The sequence below is a fragment of the Trichomycterus rosablanca genome, chromosome 16 (assembly GCF_030014385.1).
Source record: "Trichomycterus rosablanca isolate fTriRos1 chromosome 16, fTriRos1.hap1, whole genome shotgun sequence".
NCBI lineage: Eukaryota > Metazoa > Chordata > Actinopteri > Siluriformes > Trichomycteridae > Trichomycterus > Trichomycterus rosablanca.
The window spans coordinates 24903117-24929326 of NC_086003.1; the positions used below are offsets into that span (position 1 = coordinate 24903117).

General features: G+C 39.1%; 3 protein-coding genes across 4 annotated transcripts; 1 reads left to right on the forward strand and 2 right to left on the reverse strand.

The window, feature by feature from the left end:
* Positions 1-6233: 6233 nt before the first annotated feature.
* rfc2 (replication factor C (activator 1) 2) lies at positions 6234-24799 on the forward strand. Of its 2 annotated transcripts, XM_063011516.1 has the most exons (12): positions 6234-6349; positions 16310-16478; positions 20702-20771; positions 21120-21161; positions 21244-21350; positions 21688-21789; positions 21894-21994; positions 22161-22318; positions 23008-23073; positions 23553-23633; positions 23757-23870; positions 24507-24595. In XM_063011516.1, the coding sequence occupies exons 2-12, from the start codon at positions 16372-16374 to the stop codon at positions 24507-24509; spliced, it is 951 nt and encodes a 316-aa protein (XP_062867586.1). In that variant the 5' UTR covers positions 6234-6349; positions 16310-16371; the 3' UTR covers positions 24510-24595. The 2 variants fall into 2 exon arrangements, with proteins under 2 accessions (XP_062867586.1, XP_062867585.1); XM_063011515.1 differs by lacking the exon at positions 6234-6349 and having other exon boundaries at positions 16329-16478; positions 24557-24799.
* Positions 7756-10235, reverse strand: gng8 (guanine nucleotide binding protein (G protein), gamma 8). Its single transcript, XM_063011519.1, has 3 exons — positions 10213-10235; positions 8653-8751; positions 7756-7956 (listed from the first exon to the last, which is right to left on the reverse strand). The coding sequence occupies exons 2-3, from the start codon at positions 8734-8736 to the stop codon at positions 7828-7830; spliced, it is 213 nt and encodes a 70-aa protein (XP_062867589.1). The 5' UTR covers positions 8737-8751; positions 10213-10235; the 3' UTR covers positions 7756-7827.
* LOC134330400 (syncollin-like) lies at positions 13696-15093 on the reverse strand. Its single transcript, XM_063011517.1, has 2 exons — positions 15011-15093; positions 13696-14287 (listed from the first exon to the last, which is right to left on the reverse strand). Exon 2 carries the CDS (start codon positions 14230-14232, stop codon positions 13837-13839), a length of 396 nt encoding a protein of 131 aa, XP_062867587.1. The 5' UTR covers positions 14233-14287; positions 15011-15093; the 3' UTR covers positions 13696-13836.
* Positions 24800-26210: the final 1411 nt, after the last annotated feature.

Sequence of the window (26210 nt, forward strand, 5' to 3'; positions counted from 1 at the left end):
TGATGTCTTCAGGATATATAAGTAAATTATTTATTCTTATTGGCTAGGAAACCATATTTTGAACTTATATTTTGGCTTTTCTACCCATTTACCTAACCTGCCATCAAACAATTCATCCATCCATCATTATTTTATTTATATATTAAGCCAAACAACCTTCTACAAAGAGAGCCAGATAGAGGCAGAGACGATCAAGTCCAGCCGGGACGGGAAGGTGGGGCATTGTGAGAACGTTTTGACAAGACAACAGCTTCAAACATAAAGCCAGAATAATTCACGACTGGTTTGTAAAAATGAAAGTAAATGTGTTTGCACATTCTATCCAATCTCCTCAAATAAAATCCCAGTAAAACTTAGTAAATGGTTTTAAAATAGTCCATCAAAGCAACCTTTGTAACTTTAGGGAATTAAAAGACAATTTGTTATTATTTACAAGAAATTACAAGAAACCACGGTGATAAAAAAAAAGCTACTTATTTTATACAGTAGCCTTGAAACTAATTGGCAACGGTGGCTTATTTTATTGCTTAGTGTTTTGTAAATACCTTTTTCCTTGGGGAAAAATTTGGGTTACAATTTTTTGTTTATGCCTATAATTACATATTTTTGTTTATATGTTTGTAGGTGTGGCACAGTGGCTCAGTGGGTAGCACCAAGCCACTGTCGCCTTACAGCAAGAAGGTCCTGGGTTCGATCCCCAGGCGGGGCGTTCCAGGTTCCTTTCTGTGTGGAGTTTGCATGTTCTCCTCGTGTCTGCGTGGGTTTCCTCTGGGAGCTCCGGTTTCCTCCCACAGTCCAAAAACGTGCAGTCAGGTTAATTGGAGACACTGAATTGCCCTATAGGTCAATGGGTGTGTGTATGTGTGTCCGCCCTGGGTGTTATTGTGTGCCTTGCACTCATTGAAAAGCTGGGATAGGGGGAAATGGCTATAATTATGAATTTTGGGGAACAAAATGCAAAAAACCCTTTGGAAATGATCAATTACTTTGTATGCCCTTAGGTATTTTACAACTGACTGTAAATATTTGCATGTGCTCTCTAAAGGCTAAGTCAAAAGGTTTAATCTGTTGTTTTATATTTGGAAAAGGGGAAATCAAAGCTGAAACGCTGAAAGGAAAAAGGAGTGGCCTGGTCAAAGTCCAAAACTGAAACCCAATAGAGACTGTGGTGAGATGTAAAATGAGAAGCGCGTATCTGAGGTCAGTGTAATCTGTGTGGTAGTGTTGGATAAAATTATTCCACAGTGACATTTATTATTAAATTATTAATTACATTATCAAAGAATTAGTTAGCACCGTGCCTTTTTAGGGAGAATTTTACAGTTAAAAAACATATTAGCTGAAAACGTTCAGAATAACATATATTACAAACAAATTTTCTTAGAAAAGGTCACATTGCCTCAATACTGGTCTAAACTCGCCACAAATATGAACCACTGTCCGTATTCCATAGGTTTAGAATTAATGCCACGTCCACAGGATTACATGAGTACACATGGCTACATGGTGACATGCCACTCAGCAAAATGGACCTTTCAGACCCGATCACTGTCTGTGAGGAGTATCTTCTTGTGTTCATATGGGTTTCCTCTGGGTAGTCTGGTTTCCTCTTACCTATCAAAAACATGCAGCAGGTGGAGCGGCTTTTCTAACTTGCCCCTGAACGCAGATTAGTAAGCGAAGGTGTACATTTCTGTTGTCCTGCGATTGTCTGTCTCACTGTGCTACACTGAGCAGGCTGAAGCAGTTAGTGAAAATTCGTTCATTGTCTGTTTTACCACTGCTTTTTCCTGGTCAGGGTCGAGGTGGGTCTGAATTATTGGGTGAAAGGCAGGAAACACTAGTCCATCACAGGGCACACACACACCCAGGGCAATTTTAGCAGCTCCAGTTGGCCTGACATGTCTGCATGTCTTTAGACTTGGGGGAGGAAATCAGAACACCTGGAGGAAACCCACATGAACACAGAGAGAATAGGCAAATTCCACACCAAAGGACCCTGGTCACATGGCAGGGAAATCAAACCCAGACCCTTCTTGCTGTGAGGTGGCAGCTTTACCCACTGCACCACTGTGCTGCCTGATTAGTTAAATTAATGCATAGGTATTGGTGTGCTTAATACTCAATTTAGCACCTGAGGGTTTACTGTATTTTCTTTCTTTCTTTCTTTCTTTCTTTCTTTCTTTCTTTCTTTCTTTCTTTTAGTCTTTCTTGCTTTTTAGAGGACTAAATAGTGTAAATAAAATACAATCAATAAAACATCTGTGTGATTTTTACAGAACAAACTATTTTAGGCTACAAGGTATTTTACAGTAAACAGTTAACAGAAAATATTTTAGGAACAGATTAACATAAATTCATTCATTTCGTTTCTGATCACAGGGTGTTGACTTGCTCCTGTTTAATTAATACAAATACCTATATTAAAATTAAATAATCCAACAATAATCCTAAAAATCCCAAAACGGTTTAATTCAGTCATATATATTAGAATAATAAAGCGTGTTTTCAGTGTATAAATAATTATATACACACATAATTAATCAATAAATAAAAACATACTCATTTAATCAGTACTTGCGCTCAGGTCCGCAGAGACTCGTTGCTGGAACCGGTGAAGCTCGTTCTTGTTCAGGTGCGCGCGCGCGCGCCCGTTGTGACGGAAACACCTCGAAAGCATGTGGGTCCACCTGTTCAGTGACAACGCCCCAAATTACAAACCATCCCTGCTTCTTTTGTTCCCATCATACATAATACACAAGTAAACGATAAAAGATGAAATTACGTACTTATGCAATCATCTCCACTAACCGCTTTATCCTGGTTAGCGTCGCAGTGGCCGCGGCGCCACCAAAATCACCAATTAATCGCTGATTAACACCCACTCACACCTACTAAATTTACATTTACATTTTCGGCATTTAGCAGACGCTCTTATCCAGAGCTACTTACAGAAGAGCTTCCATAGCAAACATTTCATCACTAGTTTAAGTAAACAACAGTCCAAGAACACAAATCTGCTAAAACCTGTTAGAACCAAAGTTTTTTTTTTTAAAGAAATGAAAGACAAGTTAGTAAGTAAGTACATGTCAGCTTAAGTGCTTAGTAAAAAGGTGATGAAGGTTTTTAATAGTTTTTTGAAGACAGCGAGAGACTCAGATGTTCGGACAGACAGAGGAAGTTCATTCCACCACTTGGGTGCCAGTACAGAGAAGAGCCTTGATGCTTGTCTTCCTCTAGTCCTGGGTGGAGGATCAAGTCGAGCGAGACTAGAGGCTCGGAGGTTGCGTGGTACAGAGCGGGGTTTGATTAGACCACGAAGGTAGCTTGGGGCTGGTCCATTTTTGGCTTTGTAGGCGAGCATCAGAGTTTTAAACTGAATGTGGCAGCTACAGGAAGCCAGTGGAGAGAACGCAGCAGTGGGGTGATGTGGCAGTGTTTAGGTTGGTTAAAAACCAGGCGAGCAGCTGCATTTTGGATGAGTTGCAGGGGTTTAATAGTGGACATGGGAGCACCTGCCAGCAGGGAGTTGCAGTAGTCCAGCCGTAAGCTTACAAGTGACTGGACCGGAATCTGGGTAGCTTCCATTGAGAGAAATGGCCGAATTTTCCTGATGTTGTAGAGGAGGAACCGGCAGGTTCTTGTTGTCATGTTGGCTACACGGAGAGGTCAGCTGGTTATCCAGGACGACACTAAATATTCAAAGCATGTTTTTGGGAGGCGGTAGAAAGGCGGACAGCACAGGAAACCCAGTGGGGTTTAACATACCACACTCCTCTAACCTGTTACCGGAGGTGAGGATTTATTTATTAGGATTTTAAAGTCACGTTTTACACACTTTGGTTACATTCATGACAGAAACGGTAGTCACCTCACTTTGGACTGTGGGAGGCACCCAGAGGAAACCCAAAGAGACACAGAGAGAACATGCAAACTCCACAGAATTAACCCGGACCACCTGACCTGGGGATCGAACCCAGGACCTTCTTGCTGTAAGGCGACAGTGCTACTCACTGAGCCACCATGACACCTCGAGGTGAGGCTTGAACCCAGGTTACCAGAACCCATGTTGCTGTGCAGCATTTATATTTCCAGCTGCGCCACTGTGCTGTCTTCATGACAGTCTCATTCATTCAATCGTTTTCACTAAGCCTATTATCCTGGTCAGGGTTGCGGTGGGTCTGGCACCATTCCATTACGGGGCACCATACTCTCACATTCACATTTAACTGGAACATTCTGCATGTTTTTGTGAGATGGGAAGAAACCAGAGTACCTGCAACAACTACACTGAATGCAAGGGTTGAACCCCAGGGCTAATGTCATGTTATGGCAACTCATGAAACAATAAATTCTATGTTTTACAGCCTTTCTTCGAAACATTAAACTGTACAGACCGTTTATTGGTCAAACATCTGTCAGTGTGGTGAGACAATACAAGCTCCATTTTAAAAACCCAAGTGCAACAGAATATGAGAGGGGATATCATGAAAAATCTTTAGACTTAAACAAAGCTACAGAAAATTAAACACCACAACAAACAAGCAGTGTGGCAAACCAAAAATGGCCTGGTTGTTGCTAGTGCTATTGTTTACAATTAACACATGGTATAAGCCACCTCAGACTGACCTTCAGTGATTTATTTTCTCCTTCTTACCCTTGTGCTACTAGAAACATAAACAGCACGTTAGTGACAACACAAATACCTGTAGTTCTAGATTGGAGTAGGTATGGTTTTGTATTGTAGCTACCAATATGGTGGATGGCCTACAACTTTATTAAGCTAAATTTATATAATAATATTACATGCAGCTGAATAGTCAGAGCTAGTGTATCACAATTGGGACAAGTTTTTGTACTTATATACACTGTACAGGGACCTCTGTACTTTTTGGCAAATGTTGATCCATTTTCAAAATTCTTTCACACGAACAATTCTTTCAAAGTTTGTAATCTGCAACTGCAAAACAGATAATCAGTGTTGAATTTGGTCATATTTGGTCAATTGTATTGTTTACACTTATAGTTGTCTTGTATTGTTATTATGAAAATATTTGTGATAAATATATGTTATATATAGGTATAGTAGCTATAAACCTAAGGTGTGGTGAGCTATTAGTAATCACTTTGTTGCAATTTCAATGCAATAGTGAAAGAATTTTAAACATTTATCAACAGTTATCCAGTTGCCAGTTATGGGCAAAATTATAAAATATATTCAGCATTTCAAATTTAATAAATGTATTAAAAGTCACTATTAAAAGTTCCCAAATTTGGTTATTGGTACAAACTATACCACATGTACTCATTTGCATTAAGCTTACACAAGCAATTACTCTTTTAAGTATGATATCACTGTATGTTTCTGTCTCCAAAAGTTACATATCGAAGCTTTAAACATCCATAATCCATAAAATCCTCCAAGCAGAAGATGACAGTTTGGCTATTCCTCTTGACCTTGGCAAAGAGACCACTGTTCCATGCACTTTTAAGGGGTGTGATCAAACTTGTATTTAGGTGGGCACAGAAAAAACACCAGAAATTAATTTAGTCAATTATAATCACTAACAAAATATTAGGTGACATTAGATGATATTTCTAAAAAGCCCATAACTGAGTAATGAATAATCACATTTTTGGACAAATAAGTATGTGTTACAATTATTCAGTCACATAAAAATGATTTCATGATATACTGTACATGTCCTTTAGTGTATGCAAACTTACTGTTAATCTGTATATTGTAAGAACATTAAAAGGCAGTAAATTAGGATAATGTTTCTTGGTAAATGTGAATAAATGTATGTTTTTACACCTTCACAGTAACATATATGGAGGAAAAAAGTGATGTGTGGTGAAAAGACAGTATCTGGGTTGGAATATTTTCTGTGAGTGAGTGCATTTTAATCATTTAAAACCAGTCTTTCATTACCTTGGTTCACTGCTCCACCTTTTTATAACTAGACTGTTTTAACAGGGAGTCAGTAAACATTTAAATTTCTTTTTCCCCTTCATTCCATCTACAAATATTTGTTTAAGTCATTTATGTAAGGAATAGCTTAAAGGAATATTTTACTATTCATCTCATTCGGATGATAAATACTGCACATAATTAGTGATTGGAGGTACTTTTATCAGATGTATCTTATGATGTGCTCTTTTTCATATACTGCATTTTTTCATTGCATGGCTCTTGGATGGGCGAGGCTGGCATACTTCAGGTTAATGTGTAATCTACACAGAGGTTACCACACACGTCATGCCAAACTGAAAAGAGGAAGGAACTTTTTTACCCTGAAAATGGCATCTTAATACAGTCAGTGGTGGAGTACATTAGCATGCCCAAAAGGTAAGATTAATATGGTAATGAGCTTTAGTGACTGCTGTCATCTCACAGTACAGATCATGTCTTTACCGTCCATGTAAATACTGAAAAAGAGTACGCACAGCAAGCCTGGTTTACACACTACACATAAGTAAATAGTACTTCTAACTACTGGATTTTGCTCTTTTATTATTTCATTTGTACACTTTTTGCTAACAGATGTGTGGCTCAAAGCTTCAACAAATTATAGGTGCTGTTATTGTGAAACATAAATGTCTTGAACCAAGCAGCTCAGAGCAGCTCAGCCATGAAGCTTCAGGCACCACAGCTGTTTATGACTTTAACTACCAAGTTCCAAAATGCCTTCTGAGTTTTGTAGATCACATTTTTACTATTGTGTGGCTACACACAAGCGTCAGAACATCATGTGTAATTACCAGCATTGCATTCTGAATCAAGCAGCGCCATCTGCTAGTCATACAAAAAAAACTAGGTTTGGTTAATTCCAGAAGAATTGTCATTCCAGTCAAGGTAACTTCTTAATGTTATTGCTCAGTTAATAAAGGAAATCTCAAGAATTATGTACTCTTATTTAGAATAAAAATGGTTCCGAAATAAAAATGCACCAATATGTTTTCTCCAATGTTAAAAGACCACCTGAAAATACTGGACATGAGGCAGGAACCCAACTATTTTACTGCAGGGCAAATTCTTCACTCACACCAACACTTTTAGAAATGCCATTACGGTGGTATTGAGGTACATTCTTTCTACCTTTAGTAAGTTTTTCACTCGAGGGGGCACATAAAATCATATTTTTCTCATACAATCATACATATTAAAGGTACAATATATGTTCACTTCAGGGTACCACCCTATCAACAGGCAAATATGAATAGGAGAGTGTAGGAGCAATTTATAGCAGTTAATCCACTTACTGCTTATTCTTGGTAGGTGGAGGAAAACAGGAGCATGTGGAGAAAATTCATCTGGAAAGTGAATTCTAGTGAAGTAAAGTCTTCCGACAGTGCAAGTACAATCACACTGTGCCCACACCATGACCACTAACATCAGTTTCGGATCCCTTATAGAGGCCATTAAATAAATAAATACACATAACACATTAGCTCCAATGATTTAACATTCAAAATTTTACCGGGCTCTATTATGTTTTAAAACAATGTGTATAATGTTCAGGACACCTAGTGTAAGGATAATGATGATTTTATAACAATAATAAATATTGTGTTGTTACTTTATTAAAATCAGACAAACACATCATCTAATCTCATCCTTTATCCACTGTTCTTTAGGAGAGTTGTGGAGAAAAACACATTATATACAACATATTTGCAAATTCAAAAAAAAAAAAATGCTTCATTTTGATGATTTTATCTTTTTAAAAAAAACGTTGAAAAGAACCTATATAAATGATATGACCTTTATAAATATTAAAACAATCTGCCTGATGTGATATGGAGGTAAAGCACCTAAAAATGCAGCTACAAAACTGTACAGAAGATCTTCTTTTCCCGGAAGGGATTTTCAGAGTTGGGTAAAGCGGAGACCAGCGGATCCTCTTTAGCATGAGATTCACAGTATGACATTAGCTCAGCAGCGGCTTTAGAGACCTGTGGAAAGAGAAGAACTCTGATCATCATTCAATGCAGTAAATGTAGTATAATCCAATTTTTATCATCTGGGCCACGACGACCGCCTCAGTCCCCTCAAAGCGAGTAGCCATGGGTACACAGACATGCATTTATACTTAGGAATAACAGGGATATAGCATAAAGGTTCAGACTACACATTCTCGTATAGCAGGGCCTTTAACTGTAAAGTGCAAAGAAAAAATGTCCAATGTTTTTTTGTAGATATAAACACATAGGATTTGATGCCTGAAATACACTCAGAAAGAAATGGGACTAAAGCATGTTTCCTTACTGTGTGAGGTTTCCTTAACTATTATTTACTCCTTTTTATCATTTGTGAACTGAGAATACTACTACTTGTTAACATTTTTGCCCATTCTTGCATAATACTAGACTTCAGCTGCTCAACACTCCATGGTTGCCATGATTCTCCTTGTTATGAGGTACCTCACATTTTTAATAGGAGTAAGCAGAGTTTAACAGAGGTTTGTACAAAACGGTGAGCCATGACCATATTTTCTTGCAAAAACTGAGCCTTTCGTGGATCTGCTTTTAATATCCAATTGTTTTATGCGTAATATTTTGTAATGAGGTGTCCAACAAGCTCATGGTGTATTTAAAAAGGTTTGCTGTGTTTGTTACATTAATGATTGAAGTGTGCATACAGTATCTTACCATCATCCTGTCAATGTTTACTTCCAGTTTTAACTGTTCCACTGTCTTTCGAGCATCTGCAATCTTGGCCATGTTGTTAGACATTCTGTTTTCCTACAGCTGGAATTAGTCAGGGATGGGTTCAAGCAGCTGACACAGATTATACATACAGATTAAGATTATGGAATTAAATTACATACCGTTTTTACTATTCAAGCAATTTCAATCATGTATTTAAAACACATACGCTAGATGTTTTTTATGGTGAAGCATGGTTGTGCATTTGATCCTTGCCTCTGATCAGTGTTTGTGAGCAATTTGGCATGTTCTCAGTGTGTCTGATTTGGGTCCTGTGGTTTTCTTCCAGCTCCAAAAAACATGGTGAAGTTTGATTGGCTGCTTTAAATTGCCCTTAGGTGCTAATTAATACAGATGCAATAACCTCTTCAAGTTAATTTATCCATTTTTAATTTTCCCCAATTCCCCAACTTCCTTTGAAGCTTTTGCGTTACACACCATTTTCTAATATTAATATGGCATAAAACAGCTCTCAATACTAATACTTACTGAATACTTAATACTTCACATGATGCTTCCTAACTGTTTTTCATTTTTTATTGTGTGTGTGTGTGCGTGTGTGCAGAGGCTGGTGTAAGAGAGAGCAACTGTAATTGTTTTCCTAAGCTTATTGGGTCTCAGCTGGTCATACACATCATGAGTCTCAGTGGGAGTAGAGAGCATGAGTACAGGTATTCTCAAGAGACGGCAATAAGTTACTCAACGTCCCTGTTGCACTTACCTTCTGTAGCCTTTTATTTTTATTTAATTAATAAGACATTAGTATGACTGAGATTTTCTCATTAGATTGTCTTTTTGGTATTAGATTTTATTTTTAATGGAATTTAATCTCTGCTATTTAATTTCCTTCAAGAAAATAGATTGTATCAGTATTTTATAGAGACATTTTAGGAGCAAATAAATAGATATATATGTATTTACATATTGGACGTGTTTTATACATGTATTCATTTTTAAATCATAAATCATAAATTAGAGTTTTTTAGCATTGCTAGAATTTATTATATAATTTTAGGCAAACATTGGGAAATTGCTTGTTTAATAGACATCAAATTTATTTGAAATGTATTTCTGGTAAATAAGCAAATTTGTTCACTAAATCACTTACTTGTTCATACCAATTCAAAGTAGCCCTTTTAACATTTTTGGGATTTTAAAACAAGGCCATAATCATAATATATACTGGGATAACATGTTTAAGGTATCAGTTAAAAATAATTTTTAAATAATTTTAATTTAATCGTAAAATTAATTTTACTTGATAAACACACCCTGATTACTCTACAGATTTTGCTGCAACAGGGTGACACAAAAGTACCAACTCATAAAGAAACTCTTGAATAAAATAGTTAAAAGCATATTTGCTTTCTGCATATTTGCAGTTATTACAAGCTGCATGAATATTCTGCTTAAATAATAATACATTTAATTAATTAAATGCATTTACACCCTCAATTCTACATCCCACATTATTCAAGTAAAGTTTCTAAATAAAACACTTACCACAGATGAGGGTCAGTGTCCAGGATGCTGGCTGTTGAAGTTTTGGCTAATACGAAGCACACATTAGGAGTGTTGCAGGAGTAAATGAAGTGTCACTGAGGAGTTGAGTGGATAGGAGCCACGGGAAAGGTTGCCTCCTCTTATAATTAGCGTTTATTCCCCTCACATATTGGACTGAATAGATAAGTCCCAGAGCTCATGTGGTGTGTGACCTTCTATTGAGCCTATCCTAGGTGAAGAAAAAAAGCTGTGTGGTGTTTTTAATTTACACACCTCTTTGGATTCTAAATCTATTTGTGGTCTGGGGGAGGCAGGAATAATTATACTATATTTATACTCTATTTATACCCTATATCTTTTTAACAGAAAAAAATTTATTAACAAGAAACAATCAAATAATCATCATAAACACTGTCATACTAAAAACCTCAAAGACTTCAGTCGTGCCACTGTCCATCATATGTCAGTTCATCATAAATCCTCCCTATAGATCTGTCCCAGTCATATGTAGGTGCTATAATTGTGAAAGTGTCTAGTATCAACAACAGCTCAGCTGAGAAGCCACAGAACCTCCCAAAACGGTTGTGAAAGAATGTATAATATATATAATGAACAGTTGCTACCAAACCTAATATCACTGGAGAAATTAGGTGGGGTAAATCACCTCATTAGTCTTTCAATTAGTGGAAATGTTTTCTCTTTAGGTGATAAATCACGCTTCACTATCTGTTAGTCTCGTGACGTGAAGAGGAGAACACTACAGAAAACTACAGTGCTAATGTAAAATTTAAATTTTAGTGTAGTAATAATAGTCTAGGCTAGTTTGATGATTTATACTGGACCTCTCTCTTACAAAGAGAAGCAATCTTAATACCACTACATACCATGACGTTTTTTGTTTTAGCATGTCATAACTCCTGTGTACATGGTGAGATCCACAAAGAAATATTGGACAATAAGAGTCATGCCTTCAATGCTTCAATTATGGTCGTATAACTGAATGGAAGTGTATCCCCACTGTTTCTAAAGAAGAGTGAAAATCCTGAGTGAAAGTCTGCAAGTCAAAGATTTGAACTGTTTTTTTTCTTTTCCACCTTTCATACATTTAGATCTGCAACACGACACATAAAACATGGTTCTACTTCTCAACATGCCTTTAATATTTGTAGTTTTGTACTACTCACTCAGACTCTGGTTTACTAAAAATCTGTGTGTGTAAAACATGCTGAATTGCATTCACAAATAAATAATTTAGGCTAGCTTACTTTTGTTTTGTTTTGTCTGTATTTTGATATACAGGTCCTTCTAAAAAAATTAGCATATTGTGATAAAGTTCATTATTTTCCATAATGTAATGATAAAAATTAAACTTTCATATATTTTAGATTCATTGCACACCAACTGAAATATTTCAGGTCTTTTATTGTTTTAATACTGATGATTTTGGCATACAGCTCATGAAAACCCAAAATTCCTATCTCAAAAAATTAGCATATCATGAAAAGGTTCTCTAAACGAGCTATTAACCTAATCATCTGAATCAACGAATTAACTCTAAACACATGCAAAAGATTCCTGAGGCTTTTAAAAACTCCCAGCCTGGTTCATTACTCAAAACTGCAATCATGGGTAAGACTGCCGACCTGACTGCTGTCCAGAAGGCCATCATTGACACCCTCAAGCAAGAGGGTAAGACACAGAAAGAAATTTCTGAACGAATAGGCTGTTCCCAGAGTGCTGTATCAAGGCACCTCAGTGGGAAGTCTGGGAAGGAAAAAGTGTGGCAGAAAACGCTGCACAACGAGAAGAGGTGACCGGACCCTGAGGAAGATTGTGGAGAAGGGCCGATTCCAGACCTTGGGGGACCTGCGGAAGCAGTGGACTGAGTCTGGAGTAGAAACATCCAGAGCCACCGTGCACAGGCGTGTGCAGGAAATGGGCTACAGGTGCCGCATTCCCCAGGTCAAGCCACTTTTGAACCAGAAACAGCGGCAGAAGCGCCTGACCTGGGCTACAGAGAAGCAGCACTGGACTGTTGCTCAGTGGTCCAAAGTACTGTTTTCGGAAATCAAGGTGCCAGAGTCTGGAGGAAGACTGGGGAGAAGGAAATGCCAAAATGCCTGAAGTCCAGTGTCAAGTACCCACAGTCAGTGATGGTCTGGGGTGCCATGTCAGCTGCTGGTGTTGGTCCACTGTGTTTTATCAAGGGCAGGGTCAATGCAGCTAGCTATCAGGAGATTTTGGAGCACTTCATGCTTCCATCTGCTGAAAAGCTTTATGGAGATGAAGATTTCATTTTTCAGCACGACCTGGCACCTGCTCACAGTGCCAAAACCACTGGTGAATGGTTTACTGACCATGGTATTACTGTGCTCAATTGGCCTGCCAACTCTCCTGACCTGAACCCCATAGAGAATCTGTGGGATATTGTGAAGAGAAAGTTGAGAGACACAAGACCCAACACTCTGGATGAGCTTAAGGCCGCTATCGAAGCATCCTGGGCCTCCATAACACCTCAGCAGTGCCACAGGCTGATTGCCTCCATGCCACGCCGCATTGAAGCAGTCATTTCTGCAAAAGGATTCCCGACCAAGTATTGAGTGCATAACTGAACATAATTATTTGAAGGTTGACTTTTTTTTGTATTAAAAACACTTTTCTTTTATTGGTCGGATGAAATATGCTAATTTTTTGAGATAGGAATTTTGGGTTTTCATGAGCTGTATGCCAAAATCATCAGTATTAAAACAATAAAAGACCTGAAATATTTCAGTTGGTGTGCAATGAATCTAAAATATATGACAGTTTAATTTTTATCATTACATTATGGAAAATAATGAACTTTATCACAATATGCTAATTTTTTGAGAAGGACCTGTATATAAGCCATTTAAAAGCCATTTGAGCACCTCAGAGTATCAACCAAACTGCCAGGAAATAAGAAAAGCTCAGATATCTCTCTTTATTTTTCTTTATTTTCCTTTCTCTCACAATCTCAAACATTATCAGCTGTTATGTTAGGTGGCGCTGGTTCTGTTTCTCAACAGGGAGCTGAATTTCACCTCCGGATTTTAATGTCAGCTGCCTCATTAGCTACCTTTTTATGAAGTTATTGGTCTACACACAGCAAGAGTGCTACAGCGAGGTGCCTGAGCTCAAGGTTTACCCCTAAACCACAGGTGTTCACTGTAGGGTAACTCACCCTGTATAATGCAGTGTAACGGCTGGAGGTAAAACTAAATGTAAAGGTTTAAATGACAATAAATTATACATAAATTATTTAGACTGTTTTTATGAATCAAATTATCATAGCAATGTTTAATACCATGATGAAATATGAGGTGACTTAAAATCATCCCTTCATGTCTGTATAAATTTAGTATTACAACTAACTTTTAAACAGGGTTTTCTTCTTCTGATACCAGCAAATAGACTGATTTTTTAAAATTAAGTATGAACATACAAACACATTTTATTTGCCGTAATTAGTGCAGATTTATTCATGGTATTGAACTAAATCAAACAATAACCAGCACATTTTCAAATGATGTATTGCAGAGTAAGCTTAATTTCTACAGTAGGTTTTTGTTTCAGTCTCTCCTCCTTGGCTCGTGTCAGCACCCTCTAGCAGACGCAGTAGTAGGCAGAGATGTCGTTGTCCCAGTTTCCGAACAGGCCCTGCTGCACATCTTTCAGGCGGTACACAATGCCAGAAGAAAACTTTCTCTTACTGCCATTCTTCTTGATGCGAGACCACACAGTCAGGCTGCAGAACTTGTTCACCACCAGAGATGACACACGGTTGTTCCAGCGCCAGGGAATGATAGGGACATCCTCATTGGGATAGACATCGATGTACTCTCCACCACAGCTTTGCTCGTAGTAGTAGTTGCTGTCCTCAAACAGACGGGCACAGAGCTTCTGGCCCTCAGCGTCTTTTAGGGTACTTGGCTCTGGACACTGAGCATCCAGGCCCAGAAAACAAAGAGCACAAAGAAGGAAAGCGAACACAACCTTCATGGTTTCAGTCTGGTCAGGCTGTAGGTGTTTGGATTTCCAGCCTTATATGCAAGAGCTGTGTGAATATCAACGAGAACCAACAGATGGAATGAAGGTTACTTACAGGAATTTCAACACAGTTCTCAGCATTAATCACACAAACCAAATATATTAACTTGCCAGTTTCTTAAGTATCTACCACATGCAAATATGTGACGAAAAGGAATAAAGTGCAACTTTATAGATTTTAGAAGTCTTTGGTAATCATTGGTCCAAAATTTTTATGATTTCCATCATCTTGCTTGCTGGCTTGTTTGCATGTGTTCTGGCTGCCTGGCTGGCTTGCTCATTTGCTTGCTTGCTTAGGCATCTTAAGTTTCCTTAAGATTTTAAAGTGACACAGGAGGTGGAACTGGATAGGCTTTGGACCCACTGCAGACTTTACCAGAACACAGCAGAAACACAATAATTAAGGTGCAGTGGTAAAGAGGCAGTGTTTGTACTACACAGTTTTAGTGACTCAGGATCAATCCTCATCAATGTCTACAGCCTAATTAATTCAACCTCCCAATTCTACTGTAAATATTGTCAATGAACCTCAACCTCACTGTGGCTGGCTGTATGTAGTGTAGTTTAGTCTCTAACAGACTAGAGAATTGAGGCCTAAAATGACTGCTTGGTTGATGTCCCTTTAAAAGATGTGGAAATTTTACACCTGTTCATTTTAAAATGCAAGGAAAGCTGGGGTATCAAGGTCTGATAAACATTGTGTGTCATGTACACTTTATTTTTAACTCACTGATTAAATATCACCTACATAGGTGATAAATACAGACTTGTGCAAACTGCTACCAGACTGGCTCTTTCCAAAATGTGTTTAGCCTAGCAGACAATGAGACAAAAAAAACAAAAACATTAGAACTATGAACAAATGTAACAATAGACCTTAGTGGTACATGACTGATCAGTAAAAGAATGTCTGGTTTTTATATTGGAGTTAATTCAGTGACTGATGAACACAGTCATGCAGTTGGTCCATTTTTTTTACTAGCCTTTTTGTTCTATATGGTTTTGAGGCATTCTGAGTGGCATTATGCAACCTTTTAAAATTAAATTATTTAGAGTGGCATGGTGGCTCAGTGGGTGGCACTGTCACCTCACAGCAAGAAGGTACTGGATTCAATTTCCAGGTGGGGCGATCCGGGTCCTTCCTGTGTGGAGATTGCATGTTCTCCCCGTGTCTGCGTGGGTTTTCTTTTGGGTGCTCAGGTTTCCTCCCACAGTCCAAAGATGTGCAAGTGAGGTTAATTGGAGACATAAAATAGTCCATGACTCTGTTTGACGTTAAACTTGTGAAGGGGCAGTTGTAGCCTAGCGGTTAAGGTACTGGACTAGTAAGCAGAAGGTCGCTGGTTCAAACCTCACCGCTGCCAGGTTGCCACTGTTGGGCTCTTGAGCAAGGCTCTTAACCCTCAGTTGCTTAGACTGTGCAGTATACTGTAAGTCGCTTTGGATAAAAGCGTCTGCTAAATGCAGAAAATGTAAACTGATGAATCTTGTGTAATGAGTAACTAAAATCCTCATGAATAAAAAACAAAAATTATTTTAACACTCAACAAGCACTTTTAGGTACACTTATCTGATACACACATTCATTGATACATTTTTAAGGCACACCACCATACAGATTATATTTGTGAGTATATCCTTACTGACTGTAGCCCATCTGTTAGCCTGTGCACAGGTTAAAGGTTAGAAGTGGATAACACACATTTGCAGGAACAAAATGTCAAAGATCATCTAGTTTATGTCAGTCCCTTTAAAATCATAAATGGGGTGCAGAGTAGTGACAAAATGTACAGAGCAACAGTCGGGCTACAGTCAGTAATTGTTTACCCACAAGTTAATATGTACAACATGTGTAGCTTATAAAATAATGAATGTACGTATCAGATAGGTGTACATATTAACGCTTCGTTCAACTTTGTTTAAAGTTAATACAATTTAATTTAATGCAATTTAATTTTTTTTTATTTGTATAGCTAAAATCCAGGACTAGCATAAATAAAATAAAAACAACTTTTAATGTGTAACGAAGGGTCACGTGACCGAGTCGTTGCTTCCGGCTGGAGCGCGGGAAGATCCGATACAGCGGGAAACATGGACGTCGAGATGAAAGAAGCTGATGAACAAACTCAGGATGAAGCGCAGAATAAAAAGGAAGACGTGGCTGCGAAAGCATTAACAAGCACTTACGAACTGCCATGGTAAGGTTAGCTCTCGTTCACATCGAAATTAAACGCTGCTAACGTTAGGATGGAGCTACCGAAAGCTTCTCCATACGTGTACTACAGTACTAAGAGTACTGCGTTCACATACTATGTAGTACGGTAGTATGCAAGAGTAGAAACTAAAGCACCGGGGCTGTACTGCGTTCACACACTATGTAGTACGGTAGTATGCAAGAGTAGAAACTAAAGCACCGGGGCTGTACTGCGTTCACACACTATGTAGTACGGTAGTATGCAAGAGTAGAAACTAAAGCACCGGCGCTGTACTGCGTTCACATACTATGTAGTACGGTAGTATGCAAGAGTAGAAACTAAAGCACCGGCGCTGTACTGCGTTCACATACTATGTAGTACGGTAGTATGCAAGAGTAGAAACTAAAGCACCGGCGCTGTACTGCGTTCACATACTATGTAGTACGGTAGTATGCAAGAGTAGAAACTAAAGCACCTGAGCTGTACTGCGTTCGCACACTATGTAGTACGGTAGTATGCAAGAGTAGAAACTAAAGCACCGGCGCTGTACTGCGTTCACATACTATGTAGTACGGTAGTATGCAAGAGTAGAAACTAAAGCACCGGCGCTGTACTGCGTTCACATACTATGTAGTACGGTAGTATGCAAGAGTAGAAACTAAAGCACCTGAGCTGTACTGCGTTCGCACACTATGTAGTACGGTAGTATGCAAGAGTAGAAACTAAAGCACCGGCGCTGTACTGCGTTCACATACTATGTAGTACGGTAGTATGCAAGAGTAGAAACTAAAGCACCGGCGCTGTACTGCGTTCACACACTATGTAGTACGGTAGTATGCAAGAGTAGAAACTAAAGCACCTGAGCTGTACTGCGTTCGCACACTATGTAGTACGGTAGTATGCAAGAGTAGAAACTAAAGCACCGGGGCTGTACTGCGTTCACACACTATGTAGTACGGTAGTATGCAAGAGTAGAAACTAAAGCACCGGCGCTGTACTGCGTTCACACACTATGTAGTACGGTAGTATGCAAGAGTAGAAACTAAAGCACCGGCGCTGTACTGCGTTCACATACTATGTAGTACGGTAGTATGCAAGAGTAGAAACTAAAGCACCGGCGCTGTACTGCGTTCACATACTATGTAGTACGGTAGTATGCAAGAGTAGAAACTAAAGCACCGGCGCTGTACTGCGTTCGCACACTATGTAGTACGGTAGTATGCAAGAGTAGAAACTAAAGCACCGGGGCTGTACTGCGTTCGCACACTATGTAGTACGGTAGTATGCAAGAGTAGAAACTAAAGCACCGGCGCTGTACTGCGTTCACACACTATGTAGTACGGTAGTATGCAAGAGTAGAAACTAAAGCACCGGCGCTGTACTGCGTTCACATACTATGTAGTACGGTAGTATGCAAGAGTAGAAACTAAAGCACCGGCGCTGTACTGCGTTCACATACTATGTAGTACGGTAGTATGCAAGAGTAGAAACTAAAGCACCGGCGCTGTACTGCGTTCACATACTATGTAGTACGGTAGTATGCAAGAGTAGAAACTAAAGCACCGGCGCTGTACTGCGTTCACATACTATGTAGTACGGTAGTATGCAAGAGTAGAAACTAAAGCACCGGCGCTGTACTGCGTTCACATACTATGTAGTACGGTAGTATGCAAGAGTAGAAACTAAAGCACCTGAGCTGTACTGCGTTCGCACACTATGTAGTACGGTAGTATGCAAGAGTAGAAACTAAAGCACCGGCGCTGTACTGCGTTCACATACTATGTAGTACGGTAGTATGCAAGAGTAGAAACTAAAGCACCGGCGCTGTACTGCGTTCACACACTATGTAGTACGGTAGTATGCAAGAGTAGAAACTAAAGCACCTGAGCTGTACTGCGTTCGCACACTATGTAGTACGGTAGTATGCAAGAGTAGAAACTAAAGCACCGGGGCTGTACTGCGTTCACACACTATGTAGTACGGTAGTATGCAAGAGTAGAAACTAAAGCACCGGCGCTGTACTGCGTTCACACACTATGTAGTACGGTAGTATGCAAGAGTAGAAACTAAAGCACCGGCGCTGTACTGCGTTCACATACTATGTAGTACGGTAGTATGCAAGAGTAGAAACTAAAGCACCGGCGCTGTACTGCGTTCACATACTATGTAGTACGGTAGTATGCAAGAGTAGAAACTAAAGCACCGGGGCTGTACTGCGTTCGCACACTATGTAGTACGGTAGTATGCAAGAGTAGAAACTAAAGCACCGGCGCTGTACTGCGTTCACACACTATGTAGTACGGTAGTATGCAAGAGTAGAAACTAAAGCACCGGCGCTGTACTGCGTTCACATACTATGTAGTACGGTAGTATGCAAGAGTAGAAACTAAAGCACCGGCGCTGTACTGCGTTCACATACTATGTAGTACGGTAGTATGCAAGAGTAGAAACTAAAGCACCGGCGCTGTACTGCGTTCACATACTATGTAGTACGGTAGTATGCAAGAGTAGAAACTAAAGCACCTGAGCTGTACTGCGTTCGCACACTATGTAGTACGGTAGTATGCAAGAGTAGAAACTAAAGCACCGGCGCTGTACTGCGTTCACATACTATGTAGTACGGTAGTATGCAAGAGTAGAAACTAAAGCACCGGCGCTGTACTGCGTTCACACACTATGTAGTACGGTAGTATGCAAGAGTAGAAACTAAAGCACCGGCGCTGTACTGCGTTCACATACTATGTAGTACGGTAGTATGCAAGAGTAGAAACTAAAGCACCGGCGCTGTACTGCGTTCACATACTATGTAGTACGGTAGTATGCAAGAGTAGAAACTAAAGCACCGGCGCTGTACTGCGTTCGCACACTATGTAGTACGGTAGTATGCAAGAGTAGAAACTAAAGCACCGGGGCTGTACTGCGTTCGCACACTATGTAGTACGGTAGTATGCAAGAGTAGAAACTAAAGCACCGGCGCTGTACTGCGTTCACATACTATGTAGTACGGTAGTATGCAAGAGTAGAAACTAAAGCACCTGAGCTGTACTGCGTTCGCACACTATGTAGTACGGTAGTATGCAAGAGTAGAAACTAAAGCACCGGCGCTGTACTGCGTTCACATACTATGTAGTACGATAGTATGCAAGAGTAGAAACTAAAGCACCGGCGCTGTACTGCGTTCACAGACTATGTAGTACGGTAGTATGCAAGAGTAGAAACTAAAGCACCGGCGCTGTACTGCGTTCACACACTATGTAGTACGGTAGTATGCAAGAGTAGAAACTAAAGCACCGGCGCTGTACTGCGTTCACATACTATGTAGTACGGTAGTATGCAAGAGTAGAAACTAAAGCACCGGCGCTGTACTGCGTTCGCACACTATGTAGTACGGTAGTATGCAAGAGTAGAAACTAAAGCACCGGCGCTGTACTGCGTTCACACACTATGTAGTACGGTAGTATGCAAGAGTAGAAACTAAAGCACCGGCGCTGTACTGCGTTCACATACTATGTACTACGGTAGTATGCAAGAGTAGAAACTAAAGCACCTGAGCTGTACTGCGTTCACACACTATGTAGTACGGTAGTATGCAAGAGTAGAAACTAAAGCACCGGCGCTGTACTGCGTTCACACACTATGTAGTACGGTAGTATGCAAGAGTAGAAACTAAAGCACCGGCGCTGTACTGCGTTCACACACTATGTAGTACGGTAGTATGCAAGAGTAGAAACTAAAGCACCGGCGCTGTACTGCGTTCACACACTATGTAGTACGGTAGTATGCAAGAGTAGAAACTAAAGCACCGGCGCTGTACTGCGTTCACATACTATGTAGTACGGTAGTATGCAAGAGTAGAAACTAAAGCACCGGCGCTGTACTGCGTTCACATACTATGTACTACGGTAGTATGCAAGAGTAGAAACTAAAGCACCGGAGCTGTACTGCGTTCACACACTATGTAGTACGGTAGTATGCAAGAGTAGGACGCTGTCTTTAGTAACTTTGTATGAATTAGTGTTGATAGTGATGTTACTGAGTGTAGATCGTTCGAATCCCCTGATTATGTTGTCTTGAAATGTCAGACTGATACTCTCTTAAAAAGTGCTAACTGCTGTCTTTTTTAGTTTACATGTTGTATTTTTGGCAAGCAGATTTCCTGGAAGAGGAAGTTTTACATGTATTTATTTTTAAATAATGTTAATGTGAGAATTATGTGCTCTTTTTAGGGTAGAAAAATACAGACCTCTGAAGCTAAATGAAATAGTTGGAAATGAAGAAACTGTCAGCAGACTGGAGGTGAGTCAGATTTAGCTGTAAACTTATCTGAACTGATGCTTATTTACCATGCTTCTTGGGGCAGCTCGGTGGGTAGCACTGTCACCTCACAGCAAGAAGGTCCTGGGTTCGATCCCCAGGTGGGGCGCTCCGGGTCCTTTCTGTGTTGAGTTTGCATGTTCTCCCCGTGTCCGCATTGGTTTCCTTCCGGGGCTCCGGTTTCCTCCCACAGTCCAAAGGCATGTAATTGAAGATTCGAAATTGTCCATTTCTGTGTTTGACTGTAATTACCTGTCCTGTCATGAATGTGTGTAAAACATAACGTTAAAATCCTAATAAATAAAACTTTGCTTGTTTCCTTTTAAATAGGTGTTTGCCAGAGAGGGAAATGTACCCAACATCATCATTGCTGTAAGTAGTCAGTAACTTATCACTCCATCAAAGTCATTTTTTGAAGTACCATTATTATAATCAGGGATTGTTGTGTTTACAGGGCCCTCCTGGTACTGGAAAAACAACAAGCATTTTATGTTTGGCCAGGGCTCTTCTCGGCCCAGCAATGAAAGATGCTGTTCTTGAACTGAATGCCTCGAATGATCGGTAAATGCACAGTTTTTGTATTCCTGACTGTTTGACCTTGGTTCGATTCTGTAAACATTTCAAATCAGTGGAAGCATTAGGCCCTTTTGCATAATATTCTGTCAAAACAGCACTGACTCGCTGAGACATGAACTCCACAAGACATTTAAAGGAGGTATCTGGTACCAGGACATTACATTAAACGTAGGATTTAGACCAGGCTTGTTAAATGAACTGAGGTACTTGTAACTTGCCCCACAGTTTGCAGTTGATGTGGAGCTGGTATAACAGCTTGAGGGACCTGCAGTTGAGGCCAACCTGCAATGTTATTCTGTCTTTTTTTGCTGTTTATTTCTAGAGGTATTGATGTTGTCAGAAACAAGATTAAGATGTTTGCCCAGCAAAAAGTTACTCTTCCTAAAGGACGTCACAAAATCATTATTCTGGATGAAGCAGACAGGTAAAATTCTGTTACATTTTACAGTTATATTTATAGTTTTTTTGGCGTTTTTTTTACCATTACTGTGTATGAAGTATTAACATGAACATGTTTGTGTAAACAAGCATGACAGATGGAGCTCAGCAGGCTTTAAGGAGAACAATGGAGATCTACTCCAAGACTACACGATTTGCTTTAGCCTGCAATGCTTCAGACAAGATTATTGGTGAGTACCTGTGTAGTTTTGGTGTTGAATATAGCACCACTGGTTTTTACTCGTGTCTAACACAAGTGGGTTTGTTTAATATTTATAACCTTGCAGGTGTGAATTCAGATCACTTTACCTTTCTGCATTGTTTCTTCTTGGAGCTAACTGTGGTCTTTTTTTGTAGAGCCCATTCAGTCTCGCTGTGCAGTGCTGCGCTACAGTAAACTCAGGGATGAACAGATCATGATGCGGCTGATGGAGGTGGTGGAGAAAGAGAACCTGCACACCACCAACGATGGGCTGGAGGCTATTATCTTTACAGCCCAAGGAGATATGAGACAGGTGAGTCTTGTGAACATTCTGTAATTTTTGGTGGGTAAGCGTTATTTTTTAAAGTTAAAGGTAAAGTTTTTTGCTTTAGTTTTTAGCTAAAAGGCAAACAAAATGCCACACTTAATAAAACATTTAATTCTAGAATGTATCATTTATATCCATAAGAGGCAAAAGACCTTAACAGCAAAGAAAATAAAGGAACACACAAAAGCAGACACACTCCTAAAATTCCTTTTAATAACAAAACTAAAGCAACACATAATGGACATACATAGACATCATACATAAACATAACAGAATGGCGACTTTTCACATTTTGGACATACCACAACCTTTACTGCCCAAGGGCAGACATGGTGTTAAAAACTAAACACTAACTGATGTGTACATCAGCAGATCTGAGTAATATTATCAAGAACAGTTTATGACAAAGGTGGCACAAAGAAGATAAAAGGTGGCACAAACTACATTAGTATTGCAGCTTTGGTGTGAAATGAGAAAGCAAATTAGAACATAGCCCCTCTCAGACATGTCTTATTTAGCTGTTCCTTTCTTTAAGCTGAATAGTATTGCTTGTGTAGTGTTATAATGGAGTCTTGGAGTCTGTAAAGTGGCTTTGAGAGCATGTCCATTGTAAAAAGCGCTATACAAATAAAATTGACTTGACTTAGTGTTGATGGGGGTTTTTTTTTCTGCAGGCACTAAACAACTTACAGTCTACACATTCTGGATTTGGTTTTATCAACAGTGAAAATGTGTTTAAGGTGGGTCCTACCTTCTTCAAGCTTTTAATTAGAGCAATCTGTTATAGCTGGAGTATAAAATGTATGTAAATGTGTACAGCACATGCCCTGTGTACTTCTTGCAAAGAATGTTTATCTGACAGTGAACAGTGCAAAATTATTGTGGAGAAAGCTTACAACCACAGGTGTAGTGTAGAGGATCTCAAATGAGTGTCAAACAAGAGAGCTTGTAACAGATCAGTGAAAAAGTGACAAGGAGATAGTATTAGTCATCAGCGATAGAAACTATAGATGGAAACTAATTTGTCTTAATAAATGTTTAAAATCGCCTTTGCAGTGAGCAATCAGCTAAGATGAAACTGCAGAACTAATATTAGTTGGGAATCCGGTGCTGATGGTTTTGGCTGTATGGCTACCTCACTAATTTCAATGTGCTGGAAGTATTCAGAGGCTGGTAGTGCCAGAGATTGCTCGATATGAAAGGTTTTTTCTCTGTTTAGGTGTGTGATGAGCCACACCCTCTCCTGGTTAAAAACATGCTTGAACACTGTGTCAGCGCCAACATCGATGAGGCCTACAAGGTACAGAAATCTAATGTTTCTGATAAATTTATTAAATATTAATAATACACCTAAAGTAATATTCAGTGTCTGAACTCTGTTATACAACATCCTCATCTGTCTTTATATGTGCTTATTAAATAGATTATCTCCCAGCTGTGGTCACTGGGTTACTCTCCAGAAGATATAATTGGAAACATCTTCAGAGTGTGTAAAACCTTCCAAATGCCAGAGTACCTGAAACTGGAGTACATCAAGGTAAGAAAAATAATTTCGCATTTGTTTTTATTTATTTTTAATTAGGTAAATATTTGATGGGCACAAGCCACAAAATCTTATTTGTTTATATTTAAATACTGGGTTTGTGGTTAAATATTCCAATTTAACTGCATTTGAAAATGATAATTTTATGCAGTTTAAAGCAGTGGTTCCCAACCTCCCCCCATCTAAGAATTTTCTCCCCAGACACAGACAAAAAGAATATGTAAGTGATTTATTGCAGATATTCATTGGCAAAACATCAATTATCTGAAGAAACTGGTAGGTGTGCCCTACTCTATTTGAGTGAAAATATCTTTTTCATATAATTTTATATACAGATTTTTTTTATCTAGTGAGTGTGATTTTTATTTTATTTACATGACAAACTCACCTTGCACCTCAGAGCAGAGGGGCCCTGCACACTCCCTGTGATTAGGGAGTTTATCCAGGTTGGGAACCAAGGGTTTAAAGATTACAGCCGTATTGAACATGTAGCAATATTTAAACAAGTGATTTAACATCTTTGTTTTTTTCACAACAGTAATACATTGGCATTTAATCTGCTCTCTCTCTGTGTGTGTGTGTGTGTGTGTGTGTGTGTGTGTGTGTGTGTGTGTGTGTGTGTGTGCTTAGTAATACTGCTCTTATTATGAAGGGATTTGTGATTTTTTTTTTTCTCTCAGGAGATCGGTTACACACATATGAAGATAGCAGAAGGAGTAAACTCTCTTCTCCAACTGGCTGGATTGTTAGGACGACTCTGCAGTAAGACTGCTGCACCTGATGCCAGCTAAATCCCAGTGTTTTACATTCTACATCATTAAGGTCTTCTTAGTCTTACTGTGCTTAAAATGTAATGTTGGTTAAGTGTTTATCAATACGTTTACCTGTAAATACTTCAATAAATATAATTTGTTACTTGTCAATAGTCGCTCTGTAAAATGCTTCCCCTCTTTTTTTTTTTTTTTTAATAATTGCACTAAATTATTAAAGCAGAGTTGCTGTGGTGGAAGTTAGTCAAAGCCTCAAGTGAGCTTAAATGTTTACGTACACTTGTTGCTTACAAGAATGTCATGGAAGACTTAAATTTAGATTTCCTGTGACTGAGCTATTAAAAAGGTTAGCATGCTGCAGACTCCATGTTAATGATAATATCAAAGGGTTGATTTAATCATTGACCAGCAAAAAACACCGCCTTGTCCTAATAAACTGCTTTTACTAAAACAAGGTTTATAAAATAATGTAAACAAGTCAACAATCTACTTTATGTATATTATAACTTTTACATTTACATCCTGTTCAAAAACCATAGACTGATAAAATCCTATTAGAGAATTAACACACATTTGCTGGGAAAGCAAAAAAAAAAAAAGCAAACAGCTCTAGTATCAGACAGTAAGTATTTAAAATGACCAGATCTGCTGCTGCTCCTCACTACACTAATACCAATACAACAAAAATACTATATTAGTGCATTTGCAGTGCTAAGCATGAGCCTGTATGGTAAGAGAAGGTCTTATGGGGGTTCGATTTGCATTGAAGTGGAAAGAAGAGGTTTCACAGTGTTCAGAGCAACAACAGTGCTTTCAGTACTTATTTTACTATTTGAATGATCAGGGAATGTACATACAGTGTCATACAGTGTAGGTGTGTTTCAAAAAGTGGCTGTAAATAAAAAAAGAATTAACTGCATGTTGATGATAAATGTTTGTTTATCTGTGAACCAGAGGTTCTTGTTTTATTCCTTGGGGGTTTCTAGCAAGTCAACAATCTGAGTTACTGCTTGTGCACACCTGATCCAACAGTAGTTATTGCTTTTGTTACCTGGCTCAGGTGTATTATGAGATACAGGTAGACTGATGTTTTATAATATATCAGTTAAACGTTTACTTTAATCTGTCGTTACATTCTGTAGCACAGGCTGCACTATAGAACCATAATATAATTTTCACTTCATAGGGATGCCCCCAAAAGCCCTGCACGGCACCATAATCCTTATCTTTTACATGTCAGACCTTCTAAATGTCTTGCGTTTTATTGTAAAGAATTCTTAACGCCACACCCACACTGGCCTAAAAGAGCCGCAGACTAGGACACGCCCCCTCCTACACTGCTGCTGACATTTTTTTTACACCAGCCACAGCACATCTTTTTTAATCACACAATGCGCTCTGTATTCCTTTACCATTCATGTCAGTGCTTCAACCAAACAACAATTCACTGTTGCAGCAGCCAAGTGTTCAATCCCCTCCCATCCTTCCCTCCCCCAGACACGGCCAATTGTGTCTTTACCTTCCAGGCCGGTTGCATTACTGACACTTGAAATCTGGTGTTTTT